Source organism: Danio rerio, chromosome 3, assembly GCF_052040795.2.
Source record: "Danio rerio strain M-AB ecotype USA chromosome 3, GRCz13ab, whole genome shotgun sequence".
NCBI classification, from domain to species: Eukaryota; Metazoa; Chordata; class Actinopteri; order Cypriniformes; family Danionidae; genus Danio; species Danio rerio.
Genome location: NC_141023.1, coordinates 37,999,286 through 38,025,128, shown reverse-complemented (window position 1 = coordinate 38,025,128; position 25,843 = coordinate 37,999,286). Strand labels below are relative to the sequence as shown.

Below are 25,843 nucleotides of genomic sequence, written 5' to 3'. Positions count from 1 at the left end.
TTTTTTAAAGTTTTAAGCAACATGCTAATGGTCTAATCCAATTCAGTGATTAGTGCCAAGTTAAGTTAAAAGTGCTCTTGCCAGACCAGGGGCCTCATGTATAAAGACTTGCGTTTAATTCATACTAAAAAAATTGCGTACGCACAAAGCGGAACGTGGAATCCCACGCATATTCTTATTGTACATCCGACTTAACGTGAAACTGGCGCACATCATTGAGCACAAAACCTCTCCCTGCCTCCTCCCCCTAATAAGTATGGTAATTATTCCACTTTGGCAAAACCAAACGAAAAAGCAATGGCAAAGCAAGCAAGAAGAGAAACATCATAGAATGTGAAATGGAAGTGCTCCTATCGGAGATAGACTGGAGAAAAACTGTGTTATTTGCAAGTCTGACCTCCAGAATTAATAACAAAAGGAAAAAAAAGAGTGGGAGAATTTAGCTGACGCGGTTAACGCAGTGGGGTCTGAACATCGCACTGTGAGTAAATTTACAAAGAAATGGTCTGATGTAAAGGTGTAAAATTTTGTTGTGTCTATTTAGGCTAAGTGCAAATAGCACACCTCGTTTGATAGAGCTAGAGTGATTCCTGCCTACACTGTTTGATTGACAAAGACAACATAACTAAAAAGAGTGGCAAACAGCAGCGTAAGTGGCGTAGCTCATAAAGCGCATGGCAACAAGTTTTGACACGATTGATCATGAACCCGGGTCGAATCCAGAGTCTGATGAACTCATTCTTCTTTTTTCCCCTCATTACATATCAGATTTTGCTTACTCTTCATCACAAGGAAGACAAGTAGGAATCATTCATAAGTGTGTGTATTATGTTAAGCCCATTTAAACATCACACATTACTTGCACATTTATTGAATGAAAATGTGTCCGATTTACATATGCAAATTCGGCTTCAGATGGCAGCTTTATAGCAATGTGCGTGCAGTTGATCGCTCTGATCACATTGGGAAAACCGGCGATCGATGCAAATTGAGCTTTATTGCTTGGTTGGTCAACTGCATAGTATGGAAACCTTATATACCTGCTAGAAATGCAGATGATCCCGTCCCATACAGCTGACACTGTACAGCTCAAAGATACTTAGTGTGCAATTTAACATAATTGCCTCTAGGAGTTGCCAATGGAAATAAAACAAACACACACAAGAAATGCACGTATACCAGACATGAAGTTGGCATGGACCAACGCACATTCTCACCGTCATTTCAACTTGTATAACTGAGGGCGCGGGCGGTGAGGGTAGTATCGCGGACTCCGCCCTCTCTATTCTGTCTCCCAAGACGCGGATATAACTGAGGGCGCGGGTGGTGAGGGTAGTGTCGCGGATGCCACCCTCTCTATTCTGCCGCCCTAGGCGGCTGCCTAGGTCACCTCTATGGACGCACGGGCCTGGACTAGTAAATGAGCCTATAAAACTACAAAAATGTTTCTTCAACTTCCCTATTGATGAATGCTATGGCTGCTCTTTATCGAGATGTTAAAATAAACAAGGATCTGGCAAGCATCACAAATCAATTTGATGTTTTTCTTTCCTCTGGCTGCCGTCATCAGTCTCACATTATTTTCCCCTTTTTCTGAAAGTCTTGATAACACTATCGTTTAGTTTTTTTTAAATATTTCAACAAATAGGATCATAATATATATATATATATATATATATATATATATATATATATATATATATATATATATATATATATATATTTGTTGCAACCTAGTGCTTCGTTGTCAGTTCGTTATTGTTTAATTATTATTTCTCTGTGTTTTGTTAGGACTTTGCTGGCCTTTTGTTTGGACTCCCAGACCTGTGTTTCCTGGAACATTCAACTCTCACCTTGCTTCAGTGTTTGGGTTGTTTGTATATAAGTTGCAATTTTTTGGATTTATGACAACTCCAGAGAAGCTTTTTCAAGTATATATAACCTTTTGTAGAGTGAAAGAACTTCATGGATGCTAAAAGTTCTTCATGGAACCATCGATGCCAATAAATATCTTTATTTATTTACATGAGTGTATTTTTAAGTCATACATTTAAAGCTTTGTGGGAGGAAGAGGCAAAAAACTAAAGCCGTTACTGACTAATAATCTTCCCTTCCAGAAGTTCCAGACAAGGATCAGACGAGTCACACTAATACTAATAATGAATCATTCAGAATGATTCATAAGAAAATAAAAAATCCCAAACTGGACATTAACAGTTGCCTCACGGCTTCTCAGGAATGTCTAAAATGAAGTTCAGAGTGGAAGTGGATGTGAAGATAAAAAGGAGCTACATTTGGACCTATTCAAAGTCTGCAACTCACACAAAGCTGTCAGATGACTTCAGAAGGCGTTCGATATTGTGTAAAAGTCATGCGGACTACTTTCAAACTGCTTTTTAGTCCCTTTGGAAGCTTAAAAGCTCCAATCTCCATGCATTATAGTGACAGAACATAGAAAAGAGCAACCAGTATTTTATCCCTTTGTGTTCCATAGAAGAAAGAAAGTCTGCAAGTTTGGAAGGACATGGTGGATTTTTTTAGATGAATTAGCCATTCAAGATTACTCAGCCATAATCGCTATTCATCAAACTGCCAGTCAAATGGCATTTCAAACTTGCATTTCGTGCCTTGTTTGTTTGAGGAACAGCATTTTGCAACATATTTATCTTAAGACACAACCTCTGGTTCACCCTTAAAATGACCACATTAGCGAAAACACTCTTTTTTTCTGATGTGGTTCTGTGAGAACTAGATAATATCTAATTTCAGTAGGTGGAGAGAATCTCTCTGTCACCCTTGAGAGCCTTTCTTCATCAAAGCCTTCGAGGAAAGAGCAGTAAAACGACCCCAGTGTACCCTGTAAAGACACATAGGAGAAAGGATGGAGGACTGGGTGCGTTTATATTCATTTAACAATGAAGGTTTTTTTACACAGCAGACTGAGCGGAGAAAAAATACAACCATTTGAGAGTAATGGAGCGAAAAAGGGACCACCACTTTTACAAAACCAAGCACCTTTACTCCTTTCTTTCTGCTTTTACCTCTCTGTAACTAAATTAAATATTGAAAGAGAGAGATGCAATACTCAACTTAAATAAATGAAAACAGAAGATCAGACATAAATGGAAAATACTCCATCACTTTAATTTAACTTTAATTATGAAATTTCAGTATTTAAGAATTATGGATCTTATATTTTAACTAGAAAAATGAAATCTCAATTACACATGCTATGACTCAATTATGTCATATATTTCCAATCCTGTTTGACTTACTCTAATCTGTGAAACAGCTACTCTGAAATTAAATAGTCAATTTATTCAAACACGTTTGCAACTGCATAAGGTGAGGATACAATGATATAACTTTCATTTTCCGGTGAGTTATTGTTTTAAAGGCAGTTTTTATTTTATCAATCCATTGACATAAAGGGATAGTTAGTAACCAAAAATAAAATATGTATTTACTCACACCGCAAGCAGAGCGTTGCCAGAGCATTGTGTTTTTTTCAGTGTCCATGCTAACAGATTAGATCTTTCATACTGCGCGCAAAAACACAGTGTCAGCGTGGAGTATGAGTACTGTTTAAGCAGCAGTGTCGCAATAGAGTCTAATTTTGCTATGCTACTCACGCTCAATTAAAGTAAGTGCATTGATAATAAGCAAAAACACATTGAATGACAATAAAAAGTATCAATTTTACACAATAAATGCATTGATAATATCCACTGATTTTTATATTCAATTAAATGAACTTAAACAATTAAAAATGGCTAAAAATATGTATTTGAGCCTGAACTACAAAACCAAATTTAATAAAATTTTAGCATTAGTTTTGCGTTGTGACACAGGTGTCAGGATGGTCAAGATCTATGAATGGTCTATGAATAGACTATGAGGAGACTTTTTTTTCTTTAGCAAAGCATTAACGAAGGTGGTAGTTACTGTAACATCAAATTTTAAATTTTAGATGAACTGTCCCTTTAAAAAAAAGCAAGTATTGAAAGCTTTTAGTGTTGGCTTGAACATGTGAGCATTTTATGATACCATAAGCTTCTTTGAAACCAAGTCTTGCCAAGCACTTGAGATCGCTTATCTAAGATCGGCAAAAGAGCTGCTTCTATCTATCGCAGGAGCTTGATGGATGGATGAATGATTGAGAAGGTTTCTCCTTACAGCATGTCTCTACACACAGAGAGACATTCAAGATAAATCACCATAGCCTGCAGCTGCCAGACCACAGCCCACAAAATCGACATGAATATTCAGTTTCATCCTTCATGCCTGAGCTAGCGCTAGCAGAGATCAGTCTTCAAAGATAAAGACAGCGAGCGAATGCAATGCTCCAGACACGCTAGGCCATATACTGTAGTCCTCGTTTCCTGCCATGACTGACAGCTTCAGTTTCTTTCTCACTCTCAGTTTCAAATTCAATTTAATTTCAACTGACAGGACAAACAGCAGCAAGAATTTCCGCTTAAGATGGCTCGCGGCTTATTAAATAGAGCACCAGCAACTTAAAGCTGTCCTTCCTTATAAAACCAAAGACTTGTCTTTGGAACATCCGTTTATTATTTGAACTAAGCTTTGACAATGAGCTAATAAGGTATCAACTTTATCCAAAAATCACTGCAACTGATCATGTTAATCGTTGTCTCACAATATGAAGATCTGCTAGAAGCTATATAAGAATTTAGCATCATAAAATGTCATCTGCTAAACTGTCCCACGAATATAAAGCAAACGAATAAACAACACAGTTTAAAAATAGTCAATAAGCCATTATGACTGCTATTGTTTGGTATAAAAACCTTGTTGGGGCACTGTCATTACCACTTAGTGCGTGTTAACATCCAGAGTCATTGTAAACATGCCAATAGTCATTTGCTATTATTGACCAAGGATGTTTTTGTGAAACATTTGTGGAGGTTTGAGAAGAGAACACAAATTATACTTTCTGAATAGTCTCTAAAAACATTAAACTAATGAGATGCAAACGCAAATTCCAAAAACTTTATTATTTGTAAATCAGGGATGTAAAATTGCCTTAGGTATAAGGCTCACATGTACACAATACACTCAACAACAGCCAAGACTACACTTAATCATACGGCACACCGTTAAAAAAAATAAATGTGTTAGACCAAGAATGCAAGATCTTGTCAATACTGCTTGGCCTTATTTAAAATTTTAATTGCAGTTGGAATAAAATAATTGCTATAGGTTTTCTTTCTTGCCAATGGAGTTCTAAATCGACTACCTGACAGAAAAAAACCTTGAAACGAAAACAAGGTATAATGAGAAGGATCAGAATGGTCAATGCGAAAAATGGAGGATGAAAAGGATCAAAAACAATACAAACTGTCTTCTTCTTTACAGCATATATGTATAAATCTAAAAGTTAAGTCTGTGTGTATTCAGTAATCTTAAATGTCTGCTTGATCACTCTTGATTTTTTCATGTTTCCAATTGAAAGATATTTAAATCAAGTAAATAGGTAACAACTGATTTTGCAAGTGGCCAATACACTAAACTGTCCTGCTTACATTCAATTATTGTAGCCTTCTCAAGAGATATAGGCTGCATCCGAAACCGCATACTTCCTTACTATATAGTATGCTAAAATCAGCATGCAGGCTGAGTAGTACTTCCAAATGCATAGAATTCGAAAAACAGTGCGCATGAAGTACCATGATAACCTACTACTTCTGGGGAGATTCTGAAGTGCACATACCATGCACGCTGCGCTATTCTTTGATTCTATGGTGTTTTAGTTTTTATAAGTATAACACAGGATATAAAGATATTGTCACTTAACTACATTTTTATGCAAATATTACTCACTGACAATGCTTTCAAAGGCATAATCAGTACAGAAAGTTGTAGCAGCAGTCACATGTAGTGCAATGCTTGAAGAGAGCAGCAAACACTGAGCTAAAATGGCCGCTCCCTTGATCGGTCAGGTAATTTTCAAAATAAAAGTTCCAGATAAAAACTCAAAGTACATGGCTCAATGGACAGAACAACACTATTGGTTGGGTTTATAAAATAGGGAGGGTGAGGGAAATCGGTCATTTTGTCAGTGACTCAGTCAGTCGACAGCAGCCTCAAGTGGATTTAGGTGAGAACAGCATGCGCGAATGGCACTCGCAAGACAAATTTGAGATTTAAAAAAGCTTTACATAGCAACCACTGGTGAATTCGCGTCAACAAAAAACGCAAAAAATGCCGCTCCCAGGATGTATTTTGCTCTCTCCAGAAATGTATTTAGGGGTAAGTTTTCAGAATGAGACTGGGTTGACAAAACATATGTTCCAAGATCAACATACATGTTAATCCAGGATCACATCGTACTTGGCAAAATCATACCATGCTTGAATGAGACTATCCACAGCACAGCTCTTTGGTCTTCTTATATTTAACTTCAGAGAATTCTCTTGGAGTCAAAATTAGACAAGTAATGGCATCTTTAAAATGGTGCCACTGTTTTCATTTGAACAAAGAAAAGCCTTTTATTAGTCTTGAAGCTTGGAACATTTATATCAAGAATGCACAACCTCAAGGTTAGTAGGCTGCAAGTCATGTTATAAAACACATTAATTCTCTTTCAATTAACTAGTAACAGAGTCATATTTGCGACATGCTCAGAAGCTCAGGTTTGTAGTGTGGATGTTGATGTATGAGTCTGCGTGAGCAAAATTAACTCATTAGCTGGACTGTGCGCTTCCAAGAAAAAAAAAAAATCTTATTAAACATTCAAAGAAAGGAAGCGGCTCGAGTGTTTTAGAAGAAAATGGCGTGACCTGGTTTGAATGATGCCCATTGCTTTTAATGACACAGACAGAAGAGTTTGTGTGATATGACTGTAGGCAAGAGAAGAGCTGCTACGTGCCATCTCTGACAGGTGAATGTGAGACAGGTCGGCCCTAAGAATATGCCAATGAGGAATACATTATGATAATCATATTTAGGGAAAGCAGTAGGAGATAAAGCACAACTTGATGTTCACAAAAAGGTCATGCTGATTTACATCTAGTTGTTTAGCTGCTTGCTCGCTCGCTCTCTAGTGTGCTCGTTCAAAGTTTCGATTAAGAATATAGATGCATGAATAAATCAGGTTAATCTGAATATTTATGGGGTTGATGATTAGATGCTGTTTAAAGTGGTCCAAAATGTCTTCCTGACTGCTAACTACTGTGTTAACACAGAGAGTTTTAAATGTTCCCTGTGGAGGTGAAAGCTTTGTGTTTTGTGCCCTGGATATATTATTTGCTGACTGAAAATGTACTGTAGAATGCAGATTGTCTATCTGGCTGACAGGACATTTGTCAACGAAATGGCAAAAAATAAAGACTTAACATTCTGAGAAAATGTGGTCTTTTCTGAAAATGTCTGCACTAACAGCATCCTCAAATCTGGAGAAGTTTCAACCGGCATGCCAGGAGCGTTATTTTTTTGCCATTTTTCATTTGAAGACCTGAAAGTGCTCTGCCATGTCTGCGAGTCTTATCAGTCACAGGCCTGGTGGGTCTTTTTTTTATTTTTTGCTCCCTTGTTGCCCGCCACATGGATTATCTTCTTCAGACATGGATGCCATCATTTTCTCATTTCATTCGCTTTCTCCAGGCCCTCCTACATTCCTTTATTCCCCTCTACAGTGTGTGTGTTTATCTCTAAAGTGTCTTTTGCACCATGAAGTGTCTGTTATGTTTCCATTGGCCGAGATTTCATTTTGATGAAATTATCGTTGTGGATACTCAAGGACATGAGTTTAAAGGACAATACAATACAATGACACAGATTATATTAAAAAATAACATAAAAAGTTATTACTGCATTAAAAAAAAGTATATAAAAAAACATCTAAAATAGAGGTTATCTATTGGTTCTGGTGGTGCCACTTCTTCGAGGCAAGGCAAGATTATTTACAGCTGAAGTCAAAATTATTAGCCCCTTTAAGCTAATTTTATTTTGATATTTAGAGTCTACAGAACAATCCATCGTTATACAATAGCCTTATAGAAGTGTCATGAAAAATATCTAGTAAAATATTATTTACTGTCATCATAGGAAAGATAAAAGAAGTTAGTTATTAGAAATGAGTTATTAAAACTATTATGTTCAGAAATGTGTTAAATCTTCTCTCATATACAATGGTGATTCAACATGCTTTACATAAACAGGAATAAAAGAAACAAGTATAAAAAGAAAAACAACAAATAATAAAAACGAATAAACAGATAAAACAGATTAAAATGTCTTAAATGATACATAATACTATAAGACATGATAGACTAATACATTTTTATATCCATAGAAACTTCTTATCCATTGAAATATCCATAAAAATTCTACATGATCTTTACAGTTCAAAAAAATTATATTTAAATTATATTATTCAGAAACACATGATTCAGAATGGTACATAAAGGCTCTTCGAGAAACAGAATTGCGCTTCTGTGGCATCGCATGTTATTATTTTGCCTAGATACGATCCTGAATTAACCTCTATGTTGACCCTGGAATATAATTTTTGTTTGAAAATGTATTCCATTCCTTACCCCTAAACCCAACCATAACTGTAAGTTATTCCTAAAATCAGAGGGGAATAATAGTTGGATAACACTCATGTAGTAGTGTGTAAACCTAACCGTAAGCCTAAACTTAACATAAACTGTAAATTCCTTAATTTTGATTGGCTGTTTGGAATGTTGTTGCCGGATCAACATACGTAGAAGTTGATTCAGGGATATGTCCTACATGGTGAAATCAGATTAGGCCTATGGAATCACTGCTAAAACACGATTTTGGCTTGTAATATTGTAATTTTCTAAACTTTCAAATGAAACAATGATTTAAAAAAGAAACTTATGCTTATCTACTATATTATATTTTACATTTTTCCAAGTGAAATACACAAGCACTTCAAGAATTATGGCTTTTTCTTGGTTACACTTTATTTTAATGGTCTATTTAAGTATTAATAGACTGTCTGCTTAATATCTGTTGATACTGCTTCTTCAACAGACATTTAACTGACTATAAGAAACTTTGCAAGTACATGTCAACTTACACTAACCCTAACACCAACCCTAACAGTCTACTTATAATCTAATGAGAATTTGCTGTCATGTAGATGCAATGTAACTTAAATTTAACAAACGGACCATCAAAATAAAGGGTGACCTTTTCCTTAACTAAATTCACAAAGGTTTTTTTTCACAAACAGAAAACATATTTAAAACATTGTAAAAGACTGCTTGTGAATACTTCAATTACATATGATTGATTTATAGTTTGATTAGACAATTACTTGAAGCAGGTAATTCAGCAATGTGTCAAGTTCAATTCAAAAAATGTCACGCAAACTTTTGTCTTCACTTTTTCTGTTCTATTACACATATTCTACAGTGAATAGAGTAAAGAAGATAAGTCCTTGAGTACAGATCTCGCCTTTGAATGGAAGGAAAGCGGCTCCAGACCATTATATCCTCACTCTGGACAGTGAGTGCCAGTGCCTTGCGGCTAATGGCATAATGCCAGCATATTTTTGACAATCTGCCACCCAAACCTGCTCAGCCTCATGCTTCCACACGGTCAATCACACATCACAAAATCAATGACACACTGACACTTTTATGGCGTCATCTTTCAGACACAAATTCAATTCAGCAACAGAGTGTGGAAAAAATGCTCGAGAAATTCAAGGTAGGCCTTTATTAAACTATGAAATTTGAGTTACTGAACCATTGCACATTTACTAAATGGGACACTTTAAACTGACAGTTCATCTAAAATGAAAACTCTTGTCATCTTTTACTCACCCTCATTTAGCCATTTTAAACTTGTATGTTTTTGTACACTCTTCTTTAAACATTAAGGAAGATAAGAAATCGATGGTAATCAAAAACCATTAACAATAATGTTTGTTTCCCACCCTTTAAAATAAATCTTATAGTTATATTATAGATTTTGTAACTGTTAGGTTCAATAATTTCTTCATTTTCTTTTCGGCTTAGTCTCTTTATTAATCAGATGTCACCACAGCATAATGAACCGCCAACTTATCCAGCGTGTTTTACGCAGCGGATGCTCTTCCCACCACAACCTAACACTGGGAAAATAGGTGCAATAAAATAAAGGATCAACTACATTTTTGACTTTACAGTAAAATATGTCTTCTTTGTGTTAGACCATTTTGTGCTGTGCCACGCAGTACTGCAGCACTGCGTGTGGTCACGTTCATTCACTCGTATGTATGTATGTATGTATGTATGTATGTATGTATGTATGTATGTATGTATGTATGTATGTATGTATGTACAGTATGTATGTATTTATGTATTTATGCATGTTTGTATGTCTATCTATTTATCTATCTATCCGTCCGTCCATCCATCCGTCCGTCCATCCATCCATCCATCCATCCATCCATCCATCCATCCATCCATCCATCCATCCATCCATCCATCCATCCATCCATCCATCCATCCATCCATCCATCCATCCATCCATCCATCTATCTATCTATCTATCTATCTATCTATCTATCTATCTATCTATCTATCTATCTATCTATCTATCTATCTATCTATCTATCTATCTATCTAGCCAGCCAGCCAGCCAGCCATTCAGCCATGACACAAATGTAAGTAAATGATGCCAAAAATGTAATTTAGCCTCAACTACTCTTTTAAAAATTTGTCTCTAAATATCATCAAACAGTCTAATGCTGCCAGTGGCTTCATTGCTCCAAACATCATTCAACCATGATTGAAAATTACAGAGACAAAATATTCAAAATACCTCTTCTTTCTCCCACATAACAGAATAAATCTGGCTAAGCAGGAATCCTGTTTCCTGATTACCACAGTAATTGCAGCCGGCCACCATTTTCACTAATATGACATAAGCAGGTGATACAACACTTATCTCATGCTGAATTCCCATTCCGCCCCAGCAGCTCGCCGGAGGATCCAGCAATGATGGGAAAATTCAAATCAGGAGCATTAAGAAGCAGTTAGACGCTTTTTATCAAAGCCAAAGAGTACCAGAGAGCTCTGACCGCTTTTATCATCATCTGCTCCTGTTTGTTCCCTTAAATCGATTTCCGCTCTGCGCCGTCCATTGTCACAGGATGGAGAAGACGGTGGTTTGGGAGTGGTGTTTACCACCAGTTACATTTTAAAAATCTGTAAGTTGCTGGGTGAGCACTTTGCTTCATGGAACATTAACAGTGATGGGTGCGAGTGGGTGAATAATTCATAATACGTAGTGTAGCAGTGGTAAAACACACACACACATGCATACATAAAAACACAGGTTTAGTTAAACTTCATCATCTTTACATCCAATTAAACAAAGAACATTACTGGGCATGCAACATTACACAAATGTAATCTTTTATCACCCCTGTCATAAATGTTACTGCAGTTATTTGTGCTTGACTGGGGCTAATTAAAGCCTTGAAGAGGGAACAGACAAAGCTTTATCGACAGAAAAAGAAAGCGATCATGTTTTCAACATCCATTATTTTTCCCAGTTGTTTTATCATTTTATACAGAGCTCATGTGGATTCTTCCATAAATAATTCACTTATCGCCTGTGCCACTCGATCAGTGGCCTCTGCCATTTATTTGCTTGTCTATCTATTTTAAGCAGCTCAAATGGGTTTTTGCTGCTCACACTTATTGAAATGAGTTCATTAAAATGTTATAATGCTGTGCTCTGAAATGCAGCACAAGATGTCAGTCAGTGAAGTTGTTGTGAGTCAGAGACTTTTGCTCTGTTCCAAATCTCTGTGAGCTGCCTACGAAGGCAGTATTTTAGGGCTTAATAGGCACAAGCCAGACATGAAGGCTGGTGCAAAAGGTTGACAGAATAATTACGCAGCCTCTTAAAATACCTTGTTTACGTCAAATTCTAGGTCAGCATTACTTTTATCCTTCCACCACCCAAAAAAGTCAATTTCATAATGCCGAGTGAATAAAAAATATCCAAAATATATTTAAAAAACGCTGATTAAAAAAAATTGCTACCTTTCAAATGTTCAAGCTTGGCTTTTTAATGTTTTTAAAGCAAGCACCTTTTGCTCACCAAGGCTACATTTATTTGATGAATAGTACAGTAAAAACAGCATTATGGGCTACTAGAAATTTAATATTTGGATTCTGATTTAATGTATTTAAAAGCTATATTCAGCTGAGTTTGCAGCACAAATGATCTTTCAGAAACAATTCTAACATGATGATTTACAGGAGTAAATGATTCATAATTTATGATTCATTTATTTAAAGGTTTCCTGCCCTCAGAAAAAGAAAAGTAACTTAATATATTTAATGAAATACTCTATAAAAATAAAAAAATGAACAAAAATATATCAATAAAATATTAAACATAATTACATATTTTCATCCAATTTTGTGCTGGGACTTATAAAATATAGCATTATTTTTTATTTAATAATTATTTTTTTAATTGTTTTATGATTTAACATGTTTTCAGCTCAAACAATGTTTTAGAAGATATTCTAAGATCATGGTTTGCTTATTTATTTATCTATTTTTTGTTTGTGTGAAACGTGTGACAATATCCATTTACAGGAGAACATAATCCATACAATGTTCTTTATTTGATGATCTCTGATATCCATCATTTCCATCATTTTGCAGTCATCAAACAAATGTGCAATGTATTCATAGGGTGATACTGTGACTCAGTGGTTAGTACTGTCACCTGACAGCATGAAGGTCACTAGTTCAAGTCCCGATGTAACACGGAGAGTGACACTGACAACTGAGATGAGTATCCAATTGCAGGTTTATTGGGGTAATCAGGCAAGCAATGGTCAACACGGGTGCAAACAGATATATAAAGGCAGTCCAGAATCGTGGTTAGAATAACAGGCGAGAGGTCGGAAGACCATCGGCAGACAGTGATAACTAGATAAACAAAGCGAGGTAAATACACAGGCAAATAAGACTAGGAAAACGCATTGTAGTGTCACTGTAGCAGGTAACAAGAGTGTGCTGCTTAAATAGTGTGTGTGATCAGTCTATGACAAACCTTGGGTGGTGCGAGTCTAATCAGTCAGAATGAGGAAGCATGTGTGTGTGTGTGTGAGCGAAGTGCATGTATGAAAATGTAGTCCAGAAATGGCGGATTTGAAGAAAAATAAATGAATGAATGAATGAATGAATGAATGAATGAATGAATGAATGAATGAATGAATGAATTAATGAATGAATGAATGTACTTATAATGTAATAAAATCATTAAACATGGAAAAATATATATAATAATAAAAAAATATAATGATTTTATTTCCAAAAAAATGGCAGTAACTCATTTTATAATTGACGATTTTATATCTGTTTAAACCTGTAATAACAACTTGTTATTATTGTTAAAATATAGAAAATCATGGATAAATTTATAGTGGTTAGAACTATCAACTTCTACTCCTGTATCAATTCTGAGTGGATGCAGTGTGTTATTTTTGTACAGACAGAGCTTCTACCTGTGTAGATCATTGCAAACTTGTCATGTTAGGATTGCACTATAGAAGCAGCTGCTTATGCAGACTGAAGCAGCAGCTCACTAAGCTTTCAGACCGGGCATGCTGTCATTACAGCATGAGACTAACATCACAACCATACCATCAAATGCCCTCAATAGAAGATTAATGGCCCTCGTCATATATTATATTCTACGCTCTCTCTCTCTCTGAGCCTCTTATGGGTTATATAATGGTTCATCCTCTGTCACAGCACCATCATCCCCCTCATCTGCTCTTTCTCTACCTGTCTCCATCTCTTCCTCTCCGTCTTTATGTGCAAGAGACACTTCAGGCCTGACACCACACCACCACCTCTTCTGGTATGTTTCTATTCCACTGTCAATCACTGAGTCTTGCTGCGAGGCAACAGGCGATGACCCTAAATCAGACTTATCAATCATTGTGCTTTGCCTGTGGGGTCATCTGTTATCTTAATCAAACCATTTATAACACGTGACTTTTAGGTAGATAATAAATATTAAGCTAAAAAACAAAAACAAAACAAAAAACACATAAAAAAAAAAAATTTAAGTGGTTTATTAAGCCACCTTAAAACATAAAAAAGAAAATATTTTTAAGACTATACTAGCAACTGGTGGCCATTGATATGAAAAAAAATATCTATATTTTTAAATATAGATCTTCCCGTCTATCCATAAGAGGATTGCAATTTGAATGTATTCATCATTTAATTACACACATTTATTTTTAAACCTTTATGACTCATCAAAAAAGAAAAATAAAGTAAATGAGGAAAATTAACATCCAGGAAAATGTCACAGGGTTGTTTTGGACACACTTAACTTCTATTACATGGAGATGGATGGATGGATGGATGGATGGATGGATAGAAGGATGGATAGAGGGATGGATTGATGGATCGATGGATGGATGGATAAATGGATGGACGGATGGATGGATGGATGTATGGATAGAGGGATGGATTGATGGATGGATGGATGGATGGATGGATTTATTAAAATTAAAATCATGGGTCCAAAGCAACTCTAGATGTGTATGTTGACTTTTTTCACAATATGATAAGTCATAATTGTCTAAAACTAAATGAGTGTGAGTAAATGATTCATACATTCTATTTACAATGTGTAAGTTAGCATTGATTAGAAATGTATCGTAAAAGCTAAAATAGAAGATCAATTAAGATGACAATATCAAATGTACCTTGATAAATATAACAAGAGAAAATACACATTTTATATAACTATACAAAGGCAAAAAAACAATCGTGGATGGCTTTAAACAAGCATTTAAGTGAAGAAGATTACTCTGTGTAAAACAATTATCTAGAATGAATCATACTTTGCAATGTAAATGACAGAGCTGAGTGTCCGACTATTGCATCAGTTGGATGCAATTGAATCTAAAAGCATTTAGTCACTTTGTCTTCTGTGGTTCAAGTTTTTAACACTGTAAGCATGCCTTTCTTGTGTTTTTTAATGTTTAAACCATCTGTTTCATCAATTAATGCCACTTTTGAACAATAGGGTGAGTTATATTTTTTAGATTAAACTAAAAATCTACTGTAGCATGTTGATTATTAGAATATCTGAGTAGGCAAAAAGGAAAGTGGTTTATGTGACACTAGGCATTAGGTAGTGATATCACTAGCTGCTTGATAATGTAGTCAAGCCAAAGGCTATTAAAAGCATTACTGTTATATGTCCAACACTGTAAAGTGCGCTACCTAAAATGCATTAATGTTCAAACATATATGGATGAACTGATTAACACTTGCCATTGTGTGTTTGCTGCTTTAGTTTAGTGACTGAAAGTGGAACAGGTCCGAGCTGGTGCGATTAAGTGGAGGTGAGGAGTAATTAGCATATACATTAACTGATGCATACTAAATTAGACAATGGTGGATACTTTAATTTGAGACATGTTAATGCATGAAGAAATTACTTTCAGTGTACATTAACATTGATTACAAGAAATGACTTTCAGTGTACATTAACACTAATTAACAAAGGTTCATTTTGAAAGAATAGGTTACACAAAAAATATGCCATCCAATGTGTAAATGCCTTTTAGTGCTTTGTGATTAAATATAATGGAGGTCAATGCTTACCTTCTTTTTAAGAGTCCAAATCAATCAAACACATACTTTTTTATGTACCATTTTAAGGAGAGAATTACTGAAGGAGGACTTTCAGTAAGTATTGATACAATTTTTAGTTAGTTACCTCACAACCATACCCGGTAACATTCCCATTTTTCACGGGAGTCTCCTGTATGTCATACTTATCTCCCGCCTGCCTCCCATTTTGTTATTTCACCCGGAAAAATCCCGTAATTTTACCCCCACTCCCGGCCCTCAGCTTTTTGGTACAGTCTGTAACATCCCTAGGTTGCCAACTTTGGTATAGTATCTGATCCGATCGCAGTGGTCGTTGGACCCCGGTCCATAATAGTACAGTTACTAAGACCAAAGTGCAGTTACTAACTGGTTCTGAACAGTGTTATTTAGACACTTCACCCCTGAGAACCACTTCCACCCCCCATGCCCTGGATTTTCTAGATTTTCATAGACAAACGTTGGCAGGTATGTTTACAACACAGTGCTTCCCACAGATTTACTTGCGGTGGTAGCCAAATTAAAACACATCACCCACTGCACACAAATGGTTAGCTACATGTGACAAAGAAATAATGTAATTATTAACAATATTTTTTATATGACACTGTTATATTGTTTACTTTCAGAGGGTTAATTTTTTTTACCATTATTTAAAAAGAAATCCACTATATTTCTTAATGTTATGCTAGTCAGGAACCATTTGCACACACTGATAGCACACTAAAATCTGCTGCTGACATTTTCTACTGTATACAGTTGCCAAAGTATTTTAGACATGTACAAAATATTTAATATATTAACATCAAACTAACACAATATACAGCAAATGAGAAATAAATAACATAAAAATGAATAAAATTAGACCATATCTCTAAAAATTATGAGAAAAAGATTAAAAAGTGTAGATTATTCAAACATGACAAAGTTTATTAGCCTTTTCTAATGGTGTACAAATCTTTTGCAACCAGTTTAGATGTCATTTTATCCTCTCTGAATATATAGTAAAGTTTTTTTTGAGTCATTTAGATTAAAAAAGGAATTATTTAATGTTTATCTCGCTCTCACAGCTGTGTGTGCTCTCTGTCAGCTGCGAACCCAAGCGAAAGTAGAACATGTGAGATGTGGGAATCCCAGTCTGTGGGAATGTTGACAGATCTAGCTCTCACAGAACCAGCTGTAGGAAACGAGTAACAAGACAAGATTTTCCACTAATTAATCGATCGCGGATACTTGGTTTATGGACAGACACACAAAAAAAGTAAAAAGTTGATAATAACAGTAAAAAAAGTCACCAAATATACTTGGGCAGCCATTATTACAATGGGTGGCCCACTCAAGTAAGTCTATGTCTGTTAAGCACTGACACTGATACACAAAAGGTAGTTTATAAATTATTGAGAAACTTGAAGCAGCTCTTCTTTCAGTGAAAGAAAAGTCATCAATTTAAAATTTTCAGCATTGATGGCAAATGCTGGATACAAATAAAATATATGGCAGAGAGCGGGTTACACATTTATCTTAAGACAGTCAGACTAAAGATAAAAACTGTATGATGAGTAGAAAGACAGCAGTGCTCAGGGACAGAGGGATTTGGCCTTGGCGGCAATGATCTAGCCTGCAAGTGTTCGAATAAGATGTTGGATGAAAGGAAATGTTAAGCATGAAAACCCAGGGGTCCAAAAAGCATAAGCACAAGCATTTGAGGAGAAGCCACATGCATCATGGATGAGCTGTTCTTGAGGGTCACTTCAGGTAAAGCTCACTAAGTTACTAAATCCTCCTCGTTATTACCAGCCCCTCCATTTCCCCTAATTCTCTCAGCTGTCAGTTACTTATTTACCCACTCCAGCAAAGGCCACCAATCAGTGATTCAGAAAGACAAGAGGCCTGGTCTTCATTAGCTTCTTCAGAAGTGTTATCGAGAGCATCATGATCTGTGATGGCAGTGTTTGCGGAGGAAAGTGTGCCGACTGAAAGAGAAAACCCCTAGAGCTGTACTGCATCTGGTCCTCCTCCTGTTTGATACAGTACTCACACTGTGCATTTGAAGGGGTCATGAACTGAGAAATCAAAATTCCCCTGATCTTTTGACATACTGTATCAGAGGTCAATGTACCAAACAAACATGTAACAAACATTGTGCAAGTGTCAAGTCTTTCTTTTACTCTTGAAACAGCTTATATTGAAGCCAATCTGCCTAAGTGACAGGTTTTTGAATGTGACACTTTATTACATAGTTACTAATATGACTAAACTCACAGTAAACTCACAGCAAACTCCACATATAACAAATAACAAGAAAGGCAAATAAGGGTCTATGTAGAAACTAAATGTCCACTTTAGTTTCTCCCGCACTGTGGGAGTTTTAGAAAACTTAGACTAACTGTACAAGATGTAGTGTACCCAGCAGCTCATTAGAATGCATGGCATCTGCAGGAGAGGTTCTTCTCGTCTTCTCTGGATTTAGAGGTCTGAGAGGTGCTGCTCTGACAGCCAGCATTTTTAACCTTCCACAGGGAAACAGTGACCCCCTCAGCAGCACGATAATGACATACTGTGCACTACACACCGCTGGGACCTGAACAAAGTCATTTGTAACTGAACCTTTACTGTACCTTCAGATTAAATTTAAAAATGGCTTCTGCTGGAAAAACGACCTCAACAAAATTACATTTAAACTGTTCCAGAAATGACTTAAGCTAGAATAAATCAAGTAAATTTAAATGCTACTATAGTATGTGTTTTATAGATAGACAAACCAGAGAGTATTTCTTTTTTATATTTGGTGCAAGTTTATCAGGAAGTGACATTTTTGTTCTCTTTGACTCGTTGGATGGAAATATTACTTTATTTGTAATTTAATAACATTTAAATATTTTGATTTTATAACATACTAAATATGGTAAATTATGCTATAAACTTATAAATATAAATGTAGTCATTCATTCGTTTTCTTTTCAGCTTAGTCCCTTTATTAATCTAGGGTCGCCACAGCGGAATGAACCCCCAATTTATCCAGCACATGTTTTACCCAATATATGCCCTTCCAGCTGCAACCCATCTCTGGGAAACATCCATACACACTCATTCACAAACATACACTATGGACAATTTAGCTTACCCAATTCACCTATAGTGCATGTGATTGGACTGTGAGCGAAACCGGAGCACCCGAGGAAACCCTCACAAACACGGGGAGAACTGGCAAACTCCACACAGAAATGCCAACAGAAACAGCAGAGGCTTAAACCAGCAACCTTCTTGCTGTGAGGCGATTGTGCTATCCGCTGCACCACTGTGACGCCATAAATATAAATGTTACATCTGAACATTTAAATGTTTTAAACAATTTACCAATTCTGCGTATAAGCCTAATTCACATCTTTGGAGGGAAACACAGCAACTGTTAACTAAAATGAAACAGTAAAAAGGTACACAAAAATAAATATAAGAAAATATATATTAAAAATTAAAGTTATTAAAAGTATATAAATAATAATATGAAACCAACACTGTTGTTATCAGTACATATGTTTTAAAAAATATAGGTTCCACTTTATATTAAGTGGCCTTAACTAATATGTACTTACACAGGAATTAATAGTTTGTTTCAATGTACTTACTGTGTAAATACATGTATTTACTGTGTACTTATGCTTGATTAAATACATGTATGTTACATGTATTAACTTTTGTAGCTACATTTGTAAATACACTGTTGACCATCCCTTACACCTTAACCCACCCTTAAACCTACCCATGCCACCAAACCTGTCCATAACCCAACCTCTATCCCAACTCAAAAGCATCACAAGTATTCTCAAATCCATTATAAACACAGTAAGGACATTGTATTTATTTTGTGATGTCAGTACATAGTAGTTAAGGACACAATATAAAGTGGGACCAAAATATAACTAAAATACACAAACAAATAAATAAATAAATATAGAAACTTGTTTAGAATAAAGCAGCATAAAGAAAAATGTAACAGTTGAAAATAAATAAATAAATGAATAATTAAAGCCTCTAAAGAATACAGCAACAAAAAGAAAAAAAAATAAACAAAGTTGAAAATAAATAAATAAAAATAAATAAACAATAACTAATAATAATAATAATAATAAACAAATACTACAGTGCATAAAAAATGCTGGGTTCGACAAAATTGATGTATGTCGGGACAACATCAAAAAATATGTTGTTTCATCTCAATTTAAGTAGTTTGATTACAGCAAACATGATTTTTTAAGTGTAGACTAAAACCACACTGTACAAAACAGTGACAGAATATGCTGTGCTTTGAAATCTCTGTTGAGACTCTCATACTTATTGTAATATTAAACTGTCCTTTAAGTGTCTGAAGTTACTGGGGAAATGCATTCGCTCCATATGCTCTGCTGGATGCCAGTGACAATAACTTGACAACACTATTGTCACAACACCAGGCATACTGAAGATAAGCAAGTGTGATTTTCTTTAACCACAGGTCTATCATTCGATTTTCACATCCATCACTTTCACAGTACATCCCTCAGATTCATGCAATCTTCCTAAAATTCACATGGGATGGCCAGCATAATGCCATGGTAGGTGCAAAAGTAGTAGTTGTCCAAACTAGACACACAAATAACACTTGTTTTTTTCTCCACCTGTTGTCATCTCATTGGTCTAGGAATTTGTTCTCAAACATTACATCTGTTTGGCTGTGATTGGCAGCAGTTTCACAGGGAATTTCACATCAACTTGATGCTCATGTAAAAGCTGTGTTTTGCAAAAACTGTTGCGGTTGGAAGTTGAACCAGTGGTCTTCATAATGCAGCACATTATGTGTTTTTGGAGGATTGACTGCTGTGATCCTCAAGGCTTTTGACCAAATCCACCATGACTTGCTGCTCCAGCAGAGCAATTTCACATGCACTTCATGGGTCAGTAAATCAGTCTGTTAGTGTCCTGCCCATTGGCTGCTGGGTTTACCGTTTCCACCGGGTTACAGAACAGGTATTACAAGCACTTTTTAAAGAAGAAATTCAGGAGACTAGAGTGTTATATTATTTCTTTCCGCCGGCTGTCTTTCAAATGCAGAAACATTTTATTCAAGTTTTTAATCCTTCAAAGCTACCTTTAAATTCAGATGTGCTCAGCTTAGTAAGGTCTTCATAAAAAATATTCAGAGTGATCTCATTTGCAGATATTTGACATAAAGTGTGCACATAGTTTAAACATTTGGAAAGACAATGGAAATTACAATAGTTAGGAAAAATTACCCCCAACATGTACACAGTTAGTTATTTAAATGTAATTGGTTACATTACAATAGCTGCATATGTTTTAAAACATTTGCATTATTTTTTAAGTTACTTCAGCTAAATTACCCCAGAAGGATGATTTAATTTCTAAACAATATTTTGCCATTGTATCATTCAGTGTGTTTGAGTGTTTTTTTTTTTGTTTTGTTTTTTGCAGTCTGACAACAGTTTTTGTTCCACACAGATATCTGATCATTTGACAGCTTTTGTTTTAAATGTAAAAAAAAAAAAAAAAAATATATATATATATATATATATATATATATATATATATATATATATATATATATATATATATATATATATATATATATATATATTTTTTTTTTTTTTTTTAATTAAGACAACCAGGATTTTTCTACAGTGTGTAATTTTGTATGTATCATCAAAGCGAGAACATCGACAGCAGCCAAACGAGTGTATAAATTGGGAAGTATATGAAACTGTGTGAACTTTTTTAATTAATGTAATTAATTAAACTTAATTCATTCTAATAATGCACAAGAACTTGAGGTAAAGCACAATGATTACTTGTCATCTCTCTAATCTCTTCCACTAAATTAAAATCTTTATGGTCTGACATTTGAAAGCGAATCAAAAACAAAAACTACTTAAACCAATTTGGATTTTAATCTTACTGTAGTTATATAACCAGTCACTGGCAAAATATTAGTTTTAAGCACAATTACAACACATACTACTGTACATAACCTTGACTTTAATGAATTTGTTTTGTATGTCACATTTTTCCTTTTACAAATAACCAAGAAAACAATAAATCCATACTCAAACGAAGTACAGTATATGGGCCTATCACAATATCATTCTTTACGATTTATTGCACCAAAAATATTGCTAATAACAATATTATTGTTATTTTATGACACTCATTATAAAAAGCCAGAATAATGACATAATATTATTACAAAGCAAGTATACTCTTCCAAACAATACATAGTATTTTATTCTTAAGAATATTTTACGTAATTATAGTCATTTTAACAATTTAATAGTTAGGCATTGGAATTAGAATGTGAAATAATAAGAATGCTAAGAAACAATAAATCTTAACAAAAAAGAGCAAGGTAAAAAGTGACAGAGGCTACGATACCTGCTGCCATATCTATTTTCAGTTGTCAGGCACCCGCTTGAAAATATACTCAAGTAATTTATAGTAAATACTATAGTGTTTTTTTAACCATACTGACACTGACAATCCAATAGAGATAGAGAAGTTGCACAATCAGCTAAAATGTTGCTAAAATTGATTTTTATTTATATGAGCGATATATATTGCATCACCAAAAATGATTGAGGTCATGTCCATGTGTTGTGCGATAAGTCGATATATTAATAATGGTGAAAGGCCTGACAGTATACCTGTTAATTGAATAAATAACTGCATTATACAAATCATAACCATAAATTCAAGGAAAAAGCATCTTTAATGTGCTACTGAAAAACAGCTACCAACATCTTTGATGTATTGAAAGTAAGTAATTTAACAGCAAAATAAAATGTTTGGGTGTACTATCCCTTTTACTGCACTTTGATGATTACATTCAATTAATCTCAGTCTAAACTAAACCAAATTACTCTTTGAGCGTTGTGTAAACCTCAGTAGATTTCCAAACACTTGAAGATCTCTAAAATTGTTCATAAGGAAAAGCTTTTATGTTTTATAGATGTTGTCAATGAGCAACATTGAGCATTTCATTGTCTATGCAAACATAAAATGGAGTGCAAACTAGAACCACTTTGCATAAGCATATTTATAAATACAAATTAGATTGTGCTGAAATAATGTGGAAAAAAATAATATAATTCAACATCAGATCTTCATTAACACTACAGGACTGGAGCTGATAAATGTCCATTTTCTTGGCATTGCACCTGCCCAAATGGGCCAAGCTGTTTGTTTGCCCTTGCTTCTGTTCAAGGCCAAAATACTTACAACGGATGTGCAATACAGCTCACACACACATGCACACAAGCACTTACACACAAAAGCACACTCCATAAAAGACCAAGATGAGGGATGAAGGTTATTAGCCAGTGACCTTTCATATGCATTGATGACTTTGGCCACTGAGCTGTGAACTACTTTAGTTAGAAGTAAAATATGCAAACGTTTGTTTAGCTCAGTGACACATTATACCGTAGATTGCTTCTGACTGTTACTCCATGCATTCTTATGTATATTAATAACAATAAGTTGGCCGCATCTATCACATTAATCTATGAAAATGTTATCTGCACTAAAAGGATGCTTCAGTCTTCATAGTAATGAGATTGAAAAAAGAAAAAAAAAACACACAGGAGAATTATTTTACCCGAGCTATGAAAATACAACAAAAGTGAGTCAATTTGAGCTACGGGAGAGCAATGGGTGAAAAAAAAAAAATCTGTACTTTATGCTGTATTATTGAAAGCATGCATCAAAGCGCAAAAAAGATATCTGCAGAGGATAGATAAATATTAAAACCTAAAGTGTTTGGCTGGTAATTAAATATGTTTATCTCTGTAATGCTTTTCTGCACATGCCCTGATATTTAAGCGGTTTATTAACATGTCCTTTAAGATGCCAGAAAGCACTTCAGCTGCCTTAGAGTGAGAAAAGATGTTATTTAAGAGGAAATTGTTCTCTGTTTCCATCATTTAAGGCAGAAAAAAACGATAATTTAATCAGGTTGTTAAATGTCCTGACACCGGATATGACAGGTGACGAAAACTTAAGGATCTACATAAAATGAAAGCACATTTTATCTGTCTACTGGCAGTTCACGACAGAATTAAATTAATAACTACAGCATCAGGACTCTTGGGATAAGGATTCCGGAAGCATTGAAAAACTAATTCATGCAATATGAATGTAATGCATCACGCATGGTCTCTGATAAATGAACACAATCTTGCTTAAAACCATCCAGTCATGCATTAATTCCCATTGCAATACACATTTATATCTATTTGTGTTCACTGAGAATATTAATCATAACCCCATCCATATTTTCAAATAATATTGGCCCTATACGTTCCCAAGTGAATAAGTATGAATACAAGCCTCGGGAAAAAAATCTCATTACGTCCATTGTGGAGGCAAGCCGATGCATCTCTGGAGAGATGCACACAAGCACAGATTTAGGAATGTGCTATTCTTCCGTGCAATAATGCAGCGGGGGGGAAACAGTGTTCAGCATTCCTGAGATGATGCTGTCCTGTGAGTTTCAGCTTTAATAAATACAGTCAGTGAGTGCATCACCGCACACAGCCCTGTCTAAACCTCTAGTTCCAGGCTAAGGCAAGCTCTCAGTATTTTTTTCCCATTACATTCATTGCGGAATGACATAAAAAGTTTTATTTATACAGTAAACACACATTGGTGAACCCGTTCAGCTGCTTGTTAGAGCAAATATGTAGCCAGCATATCACATGACAGCAATTCAGCAAGTGAATTTAGGAACGTACAAAGGTGGCGCTTGTCACCAGGCAAGACAGGTTAATGCTTGGGGTACCAGGCCAGAAGGGGGACCCATAATGCTGACTAGCTTAATCACTGTCGTGGAAATCTACTAAAAGTCAGTCGGACAATGGTTAGAGTAAAGCAAAATAAAAGTAGTTTATTAAAATAGTCCTGCAGGATGACATCTGTCACACACACACACACACACACACATACACACACACGCACACACAAACACACAGAGCAAATGTGTAAGAGACTCACATTTGAGCCAAATTCCAAAAAAAAAAAATACATTTCTGGTGGGAAAGAAATTATATTGTTGTGGTTTTCTAACTCCTGACTAGGAGTGTTACAATGTGTTTGGCTTTGGCCTTGGCCAGTACCAAACTGCTTCTGTCATAATTCTACAAATCATGTTGTTTATCAAGAGGTTCATTAAAAATTTCCAATCACCAAGACAGCAGCAAGTTTGTAACAATGATGTCTATCAGTATTTTCAGTTGATAGAGAACGTTAGAGCATATTGAACTTTTTGCAGTGATTAATGGGCAAAACTCTGAGTATTGAGATATTAATAAAAAATTACAAAAACAATGGTTCAGTCTCGCTATAATTAAAATGTAATGTTGTCAAGAAATAAATTAGGACTCTGGTTTTAATATATATATATATATATATATATATATATATATATATATATATATATATATATATATATATATATATATATATATATATATATTTATATATATATATATATATATATATATATATTTTTTTTTTTTTTTCCTTTTCTTTTTTGACAACAGCTCACTATTTTGCAAGTATTGTGTTTAATTCACACTTTATATTAATGGCCAGATTAATGCTTACAAATGATTTACATAAACCAGGATCATTCTGACTACGTACTTCTACCATGTACCCTCTTTGAGATCTCAAATTTCTCTTGCGAGTGCTATTTGTGCCTGCCTATTTCGCGTAAATCCACCAGAGGCTGCTGTCAACTGACTGACTGACTGACTGACTGACTGACTGATTGAATGACTGACTGACTGACCAACAAATCGACTGACCCACCCTCCTCCTTCCCTAAATTCAACCGATAGTGTTTACAAATGCACCGATTGGCCTGATCACCCACTTCCCTACACCCAACCGACAGTGTTTTCAAAAGTAATCCAAAAAAAGAAAAGCCCTCGCCTGATTTTTTACCACATTTTCAGATTTTACCACATCCTCACCCTGTTATTTACTTGTTTTATTTGTTTATTTATTTATTTATTTATTTATTTATTTATTTATTTATTTATTGGTTTTGTTTTTTCTGCTCTCTGGAACCATTCTCCGTCGTTACAGTCAGCTCTGCTCATCAAAAGTCTGCTGATGTATGTAGCGAGCCACTGGACAAA

At 35.1% G+C, this 25,843-nt stretch overlaps 1 protein-coding gene across 7 annotated transcripts in view; it reads right to left on the bottom strand.

The window, feature by feature from the left end:
• Window positions 1-25,843, bottom strand: part of asic2 (acid sensing ion channel subunit 2) — a 666,602-nt gene that overhangs the window by 99,336 nt on the left and 541,423 nt on the right. The window contains exon 1 of one of the 7 annotated variants that reach the window (XM_087242456.1): window positions 11,066-11,194. In XM_087242456.1, coding sequence (XP_087098582.1) covers window positions 11,066-11,080 — 15 coding nt within the window. In that variant the 5' untranslated portion in view covers window positions 11,081-11,194. 7 annotated transcript variants of the gene reach the window in all.